The sequence below is a fragment of the Acipenser ruthenus genome, chromosome 56, assembly GCF_902713425.1.
Source record: "Acipenser ruthenus chromosome 56, fAciRut3.2 maternal haplotype, whole genome shotgun sequence".
Lineage (NCBI taxonomy): Eukaryota > Metazoa > Chordata > Actinopteri > Acipenseriformes > Acipenseridae > Acipenser > Acipenser ruthenus.
Window position 1 is genome coordinate 2,827,462 of NC_081244.1, and position 13,365 is coordinate 2,840,826.

The 13,365-nt window shown below is 44.1% G+C and overlaps 1 protein-coding gene across 2 annotated transcripts in view; it reads left to right on the forward strand.

The window, feature by feature from the left end:
- LOC117404346 (rho guanine nucleotide exchange factor 3-like) overlaps positions 1-6,450 on the forward strand; it is a 29,101-nt gene extending 22,651 nt beyond the window's left edge. For both annotated transcript variants that reach the window (XM_059017416.1, XM_059017417.1), the window contains exons 11-13: positions 64-234; positions 869-1,052; positions 2,254-6,450. In XM_059017416.1, the coding sequence (XP_058873399.1) occupies positions 64-234; positions 869-1,052; positions 2,254-2,504 (606 nt within the window). In that variant the 3' untranslated portion in view covers positions 2,505-6,450. The remainder of the gene's footprint in view (positions 1-63; positions 235-868; positions 1,053-2,253) is intronic.
- The last annotated feature ends 6,915 nt before the right edge of the window (positions 6,451-13,365 follow it).

Sequence of the window (13,365 nt, forward strand, 5' to 3'; positions counted from 1 at the left end):
ATTAATCCCCAGCTGTGTCACGCTGTGCGGTTGTGATGTTCCTGGCTTGTTTATGTGTCTCAGATGGAGCTGATTCAGAGAATCGTTGGGCAGGTGAACAGTAAGACCGGGGAGGCTGAGAGCCAGTACTATCAGAGCAGTCTCTGCTTCCAGGACGACAATCAGAGGCTCCCTGAAATCCAGCACTCCCGCCTGCTGCACTGCCATGGGGAGCTGAAGAACAGCAAGGGACAGGTAGGCTCTAAAACCTTCCGCTCTTCTGCTTTTGCTACCACCTCAGAGCAAAAATACACAACTTCAATATTAAAGACCTGAAATGCTTTTACATTCCCTACTGCTGGGGTTTGCATTTATTCTGAGTGGTTGAATATTGAGTTGCTATCATTGTTCTCTGACAGAGATCCAGAATAAATATTATCATCAACAAAAACTGCACCCTCTATAGCAGGGGTGGGCAATTTCGGTCCTGGAGGGCCTGTGTCCCTCATGGTGTTTGTTCAAACGGGACCAATTAAGCTTCTAATGAGCACTTAATTGGTCCAATTAAGTAATTTAGGGTACAGTTGGAACAAAAAGCACAAGGGACACCGGGATATCCTTTAAAAAATGTACAGAACTGCCCTCACTGCCTTACTGACTCTCTCCAGCCCCCCCACCACCCCCCACTGCACTACACTGTACCAGTGACACACTACCTATAATAGACTGTACCACACTGACACCTGAAGGAGGCTGTGAGTACTGCACCCTCAACACACAGCCTGTAAAACACTGTACTGAATTGTCTCAGGCAGTGTCCTCCCACAGCAGGAGTCTCTCTCGGTCTTGACCCCTTTCCCAGGCTCCTTTCTCTGTGCTTGCTCCTCAGAAGCTACATGTGTTCCTGTTTGAGCTAGTGCTGGTGCTCACCCGGCCGGTCAGCCACAGCGAAGTGCTGCAGTTCCAGGTCTACAGACAGCCCATTCCCATCGCAGACCTGCTGCTGGAGGAGCTGCCTGACGGGGAGGTGGGGGGCTCCTTCAGGGGGGCTTTCACCTCCACCAACGACAGAGGTAGAGACTCACCCAATCCCACCCCGGGGTTCTAGTACTGCTGCAAGAAAGTGATGGGAGCAAACAGCAGTACTCTTACCTCGGTCATGCTTCTATAAGCTAAGGGTTCAGATTTTCTGAAGGAAGCACATGTTATACAAATCATGTATTTTCATTTGAAAACATGCTCTCTGCTACGCCTTTAGGTTAAAGGGCTTTATGTTCCTGTTTCTCAGGATACACACGCACTTCCTGGCTGATTTTGCCTCAGCAGTGCCTCCTGGCTGAAAGTATGTCAGTCAACAGGGGAATCAGCTAGTTTAGTGCAAACTAAGATAAGAAATAAAACTACATGTTTTCTACAACTGTGCTTCTTTCAAAACTGGACTCCTCTACAACGAATGGAAGTGCTCCATCAGTAGGATTTATGGAGTTATTGAACTACAGCAAAACCTCAGTTACGAACCCCTTGGGAATGTAGGCTGTTTGTAAGTCTGAAATGTCTGTAACTGTGAAAATGAGTTTTCAGTGGTTTTAATACATGTGTACACCTGCTATCTACACCCTCAATCTGGTGATTGATACAAGGATACAACACAGTAATGCGATACTCATATTGCTATGGTTTGAAAGGCTTTAAAACGGTACTATACATGGGAAAGTGCGAAAATTCACTTGTTCAAATTGTAACTGTAGCAAAAACACAGATTTAAATGCAAGGAAAACATAGTGCTTGTTTTTATTTTATTTTAAACAAAATGCATCCGTGCAGCTTGTTCAGTCATTCTGACTGGGGGAAAAAAAACTTTGCTATGTTTAAAACTGAAATGTTCCTAGTAAAACTGCCCATATTCGCTTTAAAATCAGCCTCGCCTCTGTCTGGATACATTTGTTGTTAAGTCTTCTCCATGACCAGCATGCCGCTTCTGTAGTGCTTTATCAACATCTGATCAGTAGCTTAGCGTGCGATATGTAGGTTAACCTTGTGCTTTTTAAAACTGCAATCTGATTGCAGTGCAGGCATGACTGAGTGATTGCAAACTTCCAGCTAACAGTGGGGTGTTGGGTTGATCGATCAGTTCATTACATGTTACAAGCCCTTTAAATAACAGATGCAAGGTTAGGAAAGTTCAATTTCTCCTCACTGCACTACAGCCCGTGTCAGTATAGATGTCATCTAGTGATCTGCCTAATTCTTAACTCTTATTGTTTTGTTTTTAAGCTAAGAACTTTTTCCGTGTGAGCTCCAGAGGGCGTTGGAAGGGCCAGGCTCACTCTCTACAGGCCAGCGACTCGTTCAACAAGCAGCAGTGGGTCTCCTGCATACGACAGGCGATCATTTCCTTCAAGGACCAGCTGAACTCCTCCCACCAATCCCCCCTCAACCAGTCAGCGGACAGCTCCCTGGACGACATCGCCGACCTCAGCATAGACAGTGATGACAAAGTGGGCGTCGACGTGGAAATGAGCTGATTCTCATAGGATGAGACCGGTCATGTGTGTATATGATTAGCAGAAACTAGAAACACTGGGTGCGTTCATGGAGATCATTCTGCATAGATTCTGCGCAGAATCTGACCAATTAACCAATTATCTTCTAAGAATGATCTCCGTGAACGCACCCATTGGCTAAATTGGTCAGATTCTGCAAAGAATCTGCGCAGAATGATCTCCGTGTACGGACTGTATTTCCTCAGGTAAAATTGAGCTGACCTCCAGACCTCAACACATTTTCCACACCACAATTTAGGCAGCGTGCATCTACTCTCTATCCCACCAGGACACCTGGGGAGAACTAAAATAAAATGTACAATAATGACAGCACCCAAAAAATCTTACCTATGTAATCTCTCATGGAGACATAATTCAAATATACTGCAATGTATTCCTTTTCCACATGACTGGGGTGGAATGAGGAAGTATGGTAAGTGTCGGTAGTTAGGATTCTCCAGGCAAGCTCAAAACAAGCTCCAAGCCAGCCAAAGACACAAAGAAAGTCATGGCAACAATTGTTAAGCAACAGAACTCTATGGGGCATATAATAAGAGCAATTTACAGAGATTTGAAAAAAAGTTCTAGTAATGGTAGGATGGAAATTTATTTTTTTTTAAAAATTATTATTCTCTTAGCAATGTGTTCTTCTGGTATTGCCAATTATTGTGTTTCTGTTTTTTAATACATTATTGAAACTTATTTTAAAACAGTTAAGCTCAGGACGGGTCATAGCCACAGGCCCAGCTGTTGAAGACCATTTCAAATAGCCTGGGTTCAGACCCAAGTCACCCACATTTAAAATAAACCCTAAATATTAGATTTAAGGTCAATCTTGTCTGTTTCCCAGCCTAAGTGTGCAACACAAGACTAGAGTCCTCCATGTCTGCGCAGTTATCATCACAAGACTAGAGTCCTCCATGTCTGCGCAGTTATCATCACAAGACAAGTCCTCTGCGTCTGTGCAGTTAATAGCTCCTCTGCGTCTGCGCAGTTATCATCACAAGACTATAGTCCTCCCGTCTGCACAGTTATCATCACAAGATTAGAGTCCTCCGCATCATTGATGGTTCTTAATTCAAATTGCAAATTATATCATTTAAAATGAACCAATGTTGTCATTTTCTTTTTCTTTTATTGATTCGGAATGTAACTTTAATAATTTAGGTTAGATTAATCATTGCCCAAAACATTCTCGAGGGAGGGGAAACCCTGTAAAGGATCATTAATTAACATTTCCGTACTGTCGAGTGATTGAAAACGAGACATTTTGTGTTTGAATTGAAAGTGATGGTCTCGAGGAGTCGAATGGGTCAAAGTTCAAGTATATTTTCCTCTAGAGGAATTATCACTTTTTGACGTCACTATTGTGGTATTATCACTTTTTTTTTCGAATGGCTCAGGATGCAAATATAGCCTTCATCCATGTATATTATAGATACTATAGATCTGAAGCAAGACTTGCAACTTGTGCTGTTTCTGCTTTGCAGCTGACTACTGGACAAACTAACCCACATCCTAAGGCAGTTTCGAGTCTGCTTTAATTACTACACCATATTACCGTGTGTAAATAAACTAATCTGCCCTTAAAAAAAAAGAATGCAACTTGATTGCCCATGTGTCATGCATGTAAAGATGTGCTCTACACACACGCGGATCAAGCAGCTGCATTGCTGAGTCAACTCCAGCTTGCATCAAACTGCATCATGGGATTAGTCTCTAGTGTGAACAGAACAGGGAGCAAAGCCGCATTAACTGCTCCCGGATTGGACTGCCAGATTCAAGTCATGGATTCATTTTCCTTGTGTCTGGAAACAGTATAGGGCTATTTGAAATGGTCTTCTTTAGCATCGTGTGGCTTCTGAACCTTTCTTTAAGTTTAATGATGTAAAATAAACAGAAACAAGACATGAACTGGAAACCAAATAACATGAAAGACAAGTGGGTGAGAGAACAATCCGTCTAACCCCTTCTGTTTTAACTTCATAGAAAATAGTGTTGTATATGAGAAAATAAAGTCTAATAAAAAAGAAAGTATTTGTTATAAAGCTCCCTCTATATATGTATATAGGAATCTTATCAGTATATGTGTATTATTAATGTGGCTTATTAATCAAAAGCAAGAAACAGAAATCATGTGAAGCGCACTTCAACTGCATATCTGCCGGTGCTGTAATATAATATACAGATGTGGTTCCAAATAGGGCACCAGGGCAATGAATCAAGCGATGAATGTTTAATTAAAATGCAAAATAAAAGCCATACTGATCAGTGAGCGATTCATTGATTAATTGTTGCAAGTTATAAAGCAGGGCTTTGTTAATGCAACTCTGCTTTGTTTGGCAGGGAAGCAGGTGTTTTTCAGCCTCAGACTCATCGAAGGCTCAACCGCCACACACCAGATGCGATGTGATTTTTCATTAGGTGTCAAGATACTTTCACTGCGATATGACCACACACACCAGAAGCGACACAGAGATGATGCGACAAATTGGAAAACTGCCAGATCAATAAAACTTAAACAAAATTGCTATTGTCAAAACTATGATCAGTACATATTCCTCAACATGGTGTAGTAATTATGAGTGCCTTCTCTGATTGGTCAATTCCCTAGTTGTTACATGAATAATTGCAAAAAATCTTCTTCCATAGACACCGTAGAGCTTGCATACACCATTGACAGCACACAACTGGGTGTGGAGCGCATAATACTATACTTCAAATTGCTATTTGTAAACTAGCAGGAAACTTGTCTCAGATCTAGGACCCAGTCACTGAAAGATACTCGTACTGTGTAGTACTGAGAGCATTTCTTTACTAATTGCATCAATCTGGACTTGCGAGGCATATGTGTGCTGTACAGATTTACTGTTTTGCGTCAAGGAGTCTGTGGGCAAATTGCCCATGTAATAAATGTACTATGGAGGTGTAATTATCATGCGATTTACCCATTGAGGAAAATCTAGATTAATAAGTCGTAATGAACTGGCATCTCAGAAAACTGAATTGAATGGAATGGCAAAGACGAACGCCTTACCAGCTAAGCTTTGTAGTCAAGAGGCAAGTACAGATCTTATACTGATGAGTGTTAACTCCTGAGCCACTAGGAGATTCAGTACAAAGTACTAGGAATGTGTTGTAACTTGGAGTACTTCCCTTTTACACGTTTTAGGTTGTATTATATTATACAATAGAATAAACCCTTTTAAAAATGAGTTACACAAAAATAAAGCAAAGCATTGCCTCGTTTGGTACTGAACACTTGGGTAGACAAGGGCGATCAATAGCAATCGGAGTGTGATTTAATATAGACTCGTGATCAAACTGAAACCACTCTTTTGATTGTTAGTCTTACCTTTCTTTTATCCTTCCGATATGAAGTCATTTTGTTTCACTTCCTGATTTTCACTTTCCTCGATTCCATAGAAATGCGTCTCTCAATATGCGTATCATCTTTACAGTATGGGATTGTAATCCTGGGCAAGACTTAACCTCAGATTAAATTTGACAAACAACTGCATCTCCCAGTATACAGCACCGGTAGATAATTCAGTCAGAGAGATTACAGTGCATAAATTAATTGCCATTGATTGGTACTCAATTGTACAGATGAGGGGGAAGGAGAGAAATGCAGCTTTTCTGGTTGCGAAATGAACACATTTTTAAAGGCGTGTTTATTTAATTCCATGTTAAAGGAAAATGCTTGTAAGCCTGAGTACCTACACATCCCTGTTTTATATCGCGTGTATTACACAGCAGCGCTGCGGCGACACTGAATGCTGAGCAGTTTGGTAGCTGTGGTAACCACTCTTTGGTGGGGTGCTGTTTTGAGTTTTAAGAGTATTTGAAATGTTTATTCTTTAGAAATGTTTTATAAAGTGTCCTGTGTGTTCTATTTTTTCACATTTGAATAAAAAATATTTGTTTTTTAAAATCTGTTGCTCATTTTGTATTCAGGCCATTATTCTTTCTTATGACATGAGATAGTACATATTGAAGTAACACACACCCCCTGCCATAGGTGGGAAATTAGAGCTCTCAGTATAATGAATATTGATGAATATCAACAGTATAATATAGAATAGGAAATAGCATTTAATAGTTTATTGAAAATTGTTATTTAAGACCTAGATGTTATTAGGTAAGCACATGAGGTGTTAGTATCATGGTGTGACAGGATGAGGAGCACCTAAAAAGGGGGCATGGCAGAGAGAGAGAGAGAGAGAGAGAGAGAGAGAGAGAGAGAGCTGTGAAGCAAGCAGAGAGATGAGCGCCTAAAAAGAAACATTACTTTTAAATGTTTACACAGAAAAATGTTTGATTTGTGATCTAAAATTTTGCATAAATATGTCTAAACAGCTAGAGGAGACAGGGAGGATATTTTTCAAGAAGAAAAACATCAGGATTAAAAGGATTTAAAGAAAAGGAAAGAAAGAGAGAAAACAGGAGAAAGAAAAGGGAAGTTTTGGGAAAGACAGAGACAGCCAAGGAAAGCCTGTCTAAATTTAAATTGAAGAGAAGACAGAAAATAACATAATTAAAATAAATAATGCTTATCAAACTTCAGATTTACTACAATTCATTTTCAAAAAATGCAGAGGGAGTTGGGCTAGACCCGGCAACTGCCACTCAGACTGATACAAATGTATCAATTATAGCTCCTCCCACCAGCAGCACTCACAATGCAGAGCAGGGCTGTGAAATAAAATACCCTGAAAAAGTTTGCTCTAAAAAGGTCAAGAGACAATATAAAAACACAGGCACACAGCCCTGTGCAAGACCCACCCCTGCACCAGGAAGAGGGGGATTGGCAAAGGCAGGCAGATCATAGTGTCTGAAGACAAGGACACAGACAGCACCATGCTCACTGACACTGTGTACCACAATGGCACAGTCATGGTGCAGGGCACTGAGAACAGCCTAGACCAGTTTGCACGCAGCTTCCAAACACTGAAAGAACAGACAGAGAGGGTGAAACAAGCAGCAACCCTGCAGCCCCCTGTGGAGTTCACAGAGTTCAGGGAGCAAACCCTGGCCAACCTAAACCAGAGCAGCCCCACACAGCAGCTCAGAGACGAGGTGACGAGGTTCAAGACACAGCACAGGGCTGAGGTGCAGGAGCTGAGAGCAGCAATGAGAGGACTAGAGGAGGACAACCAGACCCTGAAGACTGAGCTCCGGAGAGTGAGAGAGGAGCGGCCAGGACAACCCAGCACAACCACCTGAAGAGCCTGCAGAGAGAACTGGAGGAACTGAGAGAGACACTGCACAACACCCATCACCCAGCCTGCACTGACACACACACACTGCACCCCTGAGCACTGACACACACACTGCATCCCTGAGCATTGACACACACACTGCACCCCTGAGCACCGACACACACACTGCACCCCTGAGGACCGACACACACACTGCACCCCTGAGCACCGACACACACACTGCATCCCTGAGCACCGACACACACACTGCATCCCTGAGCACTGACACACACACTGCACCCCTGAGCACCGACACAAACACTGCACCCCTGAGCACCGACACACACACTGCACCCCTGAGCACCGACACACACACTGCACCCCTGAGCACCGACACACACACTGCACCCCTGAGCACCGACACACACACTGCACCCCTGAGCACCGACACACACACTGCACCCCTGAGCACCGACACACACACTGCATCCCTGAGCACCGACACACACACTGCACCCCTGAGCACCGACACACACACTGCACCCCTGAGCACCGACACACACACTGCACCCCTGAGCACCGACACACACACTGCACCCCTGAGCACCGACACACACACTGCATCCCTGAGCACCGACACACACACTGCACCCCTGAGCACCGACACAGACACTGCACCCCCCAGCACTGACACACACACACTGCACCCCCCAGCACTGACACACACACTGCAACCCTGAGCACCGACACACACACTGCACCCCTGAGCACCGACACAGACACTGCACCCCCCAGCACTGACACACACACTGCACCCCCCAGCACTGACACACACACTGCAACCCTGAGCACCGACACACACACTGCAACCCTGAGCACCCTGAGCACCCCCACACAGAGTCACACACAGACTGCCCCTTCTAACACCCCAAACACTGACATACTCACAGTGCAGCAGGCCGGTGCAGAATTTTCATCCTGAGCGACTCGAATGGGAATTACCTGAATGAGAGGCGCCTCTTCCCTGGAAGAAGAGTAAAGAAGATCTGGTGCCCAACAACAGACTGCCCTGGACCTGCTGTCAGGGCAAAGACTGAGTGACGCCGAACACATCCTGGTCCACACAGGGACTAACGACCTGAGCGCACACAGGGGCGACGTGGCCAAACCCTGAGGCAGGTGGCAGCTAAAGCCACAGAAGAGTTCCCCTCAGCCAAGGTTACCATCTCCACCCTACTTTAGAGACTAGATAAAGGGGCATTCAGAACAGAAAATAGGAGGCACTTTTTTACACAGAGAATTGTGAGGGTCTGGAACCAACTCCCCAGTAATGTTGTTGAAGCTGACATCCTGGGATCCTTCAAGAAGCTGCTTGATGAGATTCTGGGATCAATAAACTACTAACAACCAAACGAGCAAGATGGACTGAATGGCCTCCTCTCGTTTGTAAACTTTCTTATGTTCTTAGATAAGAAAGCTGCTCAATATCATATGTACCAAACTCATGAGTTAATTTGGTGTCAACATTTTTTTTTAAAATTATATATATATATCTATATATATATATGTGTGTGTGTGTGTGTGTGTGTGTATGTATGTATAGATATGTATATGTAATGTATGTTTGCATGTCTGTACATAGTACATATAGCTAAGTCTCCTATAGAGATAATCCCATGGATATTTATCATTATTAAACAAATATATTAATGATAATAGTAATAATAATAATAATTATAATATAGACCACAAATCAAACATTCAAATGTGAAACATAACAAAAACTTAAAAATTGCATCATTTAAAGTAAGTAGCTGGAATACCCAGGGCCTGTGTTCCTCAACCTTTGGAACAAAGAGCACAGACCCTGCCTTTGTAAATAGTGTAAATAATTCAGAAATAATCATTCTCCACGAAACATGGACTCGTGGAGATGTGTCTACACACTGTCCTAGCGGTTATATTGAACTGATAGTGCCCTCCCTGAGAGAAACCCACAATAAATGTGGCAGAGATTCAGGGGGCATTATCATCTGGTACAAACTCGCAAACTATATCCTCCCAATTAAGAGAGGGCAGACACACACTGGATCCAAATAAAAAGAGAAATGATAAACACCGATCTGAACATTTATCTGTGTAATTTATATGCTATCATCAGACTCCACATACCACAAAGAAGAGGGTTTTCAAAACCTTGAATCTGAAGTCATGCATTTCCAGACACTGGGCTCTGTGCTGCTGTGTGGAGATCTCAATGCCAGGACTGGCAGAGAGATCAACTACATCAGCACAGAGGGGAACAGCCACCTATTTGGAGTTGCCCCACTGTACCACACACACGTCACCACACACATGCACAGCCACGACAGTGTGGTGAATAAGAGTGGGAAGCAGGTAGTGCAGCTCTGCAAAGGCCTGGGTCTGTACATCGTTAATGGCAGGACCAGGGGGGACTCTGGGTAGATTGACTTATAGCTCAGTGTTAGGTAGTAGTGTGGTAGACTATGCCATCACAGACATGGACCCAGAATGTATAAATGAATTTATAGTCATGCCACAAACACCCCTGTCGGACCACAGCCAAATAACGCTGTACCTAAAGAAATCAGAACAGCCCACCAGGGATCCCAACCCTCCAGCCAAACTGTTCAACCTTCATCCCACATACAAGTAGACAGGGACCAGTGCTGCAGACTATCAGGCAGCAATGAGAAGTGCTGAGATTAAAAGCATGCTAAACAGCTTTCAGTACACACAATACCAGTACAATAAAGAAGGAATCATTCTGGCTGTACAAAATTTAAACAACATATCTGACAAATTGGCAATAAAATCAAAACTAAAACAAATAAACATGAAAAAACAAACCCAAAAAACAAATCCAAAGAAAAAATGGTTTGACAGCGAATGTGCATCAGCTAGAAAGCACCTGAGGCAGCTGTCAAACCAGAAACACAGGGAGCCCAATCATAAGGAACTACGTCTCAGCTAACACCAGGCTCTGAAGCAGTACAAACACCTCTTCAATAAGAAAAAGGAACAGTACATGTCCAAAGAACTGACCCAAACTGAAGCAGCAATTCACCAAAACTCATTTTGGGAATTGTGGAAAACACCTCAAATACCAGAAAGAAATTGACAATCCAAAAATGGCAATAGTTGGAAAAACTATTTTTTAGAACTCTGCCAAAAAATAGAAAACAACAAACTAAATTCAAATCAGACCTCAATACATAAACAATTAAAAGAATTAGAAACAACACTCAAAGATAACCAAAACCCACTGGACACCCCGATCACTCTGCTAGAGCTCAGAAAGAAACTGCAGATCTTCAAGCCTGTGGGCCCGACAGCATCAGCACTGAGATGCTCAAACACAGCAGCCCTAAGCTGCAAGAAGCCCTCCTCAAACTCTTTAACTTAGTCCTGAGAGCTGGCTGTTTCCCTGGGATCTGGAATCAAGGCCTCATTACCCCCATATAATGGCTTTCCTTACCGAACACAGTGTCTTGAGTTAGAGTCAGATTGGATTTCTACCAAAACACCGCACTTCTGATCATGTTCACACCCTACACACCCTAATAAACACATCCACCAAACTAATAAAGGAAAAATATTCTCCTGCTTTATAGATTTTAAAAAGGCATTTGATTCAATTTGGCATGAAGGACTATTTAATAACTTCTTCAAAGTGGTGTAGGGGGTAAAGTCTATGACATTATAAAATCGATGTACTCAGAAAATAAATGCAGTGTTAAAATTGGTAGCAAAAGAACAGAATTCTTCACACAGGGGCGTGGAGTGAGACAGGGCTGCAGTCTGAGTCTAACACTGTTCAACATCTATATCAACGAGCTGGCCACAGTGCTGGAGCAGTCTGCAGCCCCTGGCCTCACTCTACATGACACTGAAATAAAATTTCTGCTCTACGCAGATTCTGGTCCTGCTGTCCCCCACAGAGCAGGGTCTGCAGCAGAGCCTGGCACTGCTAGAGCAGTACTGTCAGACCTTGGCATTGACAGTAAATCTGGACAAAAGTTATGATCTTCCAGAAAAAAGCCAGATCATAGGAAAACAGGTACCACTTCACTCTGGGAAGCACCACTCTGGAACACACCACTAGCTACGTTTACCTGGGTCTGACCATCAGCACGTCAGGGAGCTTCAATATGGCTATAAATGCATTGAGGGAGAAAGCACGCAGAGCCTACTATTCTATAAAGAAAACACTTTACAAATATAACCTTTGATGGTGTTATCCAACCAATCCTTCTTTATGGCAGCAAAATATGGGGCCCACTTTTAAAATGTAATTACAAAACATGGGATAAAAGTCAAATTGAAACTTTCCATTGAGAATTTTGCAAAAACATTTTACATATACATAGAAACTCCCCCAATCAGCGTGTCGGGCTGAACTAGGTCACTTCCCCTTACTGCTACCCATTGAAAAAAGAGCAGCCAAATTCTGGGTCCATCTGAGCCAGGCTGACCCACACTCTTACCAGCACAAAGCATCCCAGAGACCCCAGCTTTGCTCAGAGAGGGACCCCCCTGAGACAACGAGCAAAGAAACACTAGCCTGGCAACACAGCCAATGACAAAATGACAGCAATAGCATTGAAACACATTGATCTCAATAATACAATGACATACCTTGAGCACTGGCATAATGAAACAAAATTAATTAACAAATTGGAATGCTATCGGGCCATGAACAGGGACTGTACCTTGGCACGATATTGGGGCTGCAATGGAGCCTGGACTACGGCCGGGCCGCAGGTGCCTATTTGGCCAAGAGCTCCAGGACCTGGCCCATCTGTCCCTCGCCTGCCTGGAATGCTTCACCCTTCTCTCCTGCGGAGATGGGGAGCGACTACGGAAGGCCAGCGCATCGGGGATGTCCAGCAGGGGGTCCGTGCACCGTGCGCACTAAGCTCCGTGCGCACCGAGTACCGCGTGCTCTTGCTCTAGTTCTGTGGCAGTGGCCAAGCACCGTGTGCACTGCGTGCATCGTGCGCCGCCTACCGTGCAGCACCGTGCGTTCGTGCACTAGCGCTGTAGCAGTAGGTACCAAGCACCATGTGCACTGTGCAACGTGCACCGAGTACCAAGAGCACTATGTACCGTGTAGCGCTGTGACTGAGCACTGACACTGTAGCGCTGGGCACCGTGTGCTGTATGCACTGAGCACTTGTGCACCAAGATACCTAAGTACCAAGAGCTATGCGTGCGCCGTGGTACCGAAGTACTGGGTGGGCTGTTACACAATTGTGCGTACCCTGACCGTGTGGTCACACACACCTGGTCAGCACATAGCGTGCACCAGGGGAACACAAGGGCAGAAGTCGCGGTGGGCGAGTTGAAGCAGACAGCAAAACCACTTTAGAAAAATAGTATAAGGGAGAGCACACTGTTTGTTTACAAGGCCCGACTCACCGAGGTGGGCGGGCCTACGCAGCCGGCGAGGTCTACCTGACAGCTGGTTTGCGGCAAGGCCTAGCCCTGTGGAGGACAGCATGGCTGGAAGTGTCACTCAACAGCGGGGATACGGTAAGGCCTGTGTACTCTCAAAAAGAAACAGACAACCACTTGCAGGTGACTAAATAGGCAGCAAAGAGCGGCCTACCATGCAAGCG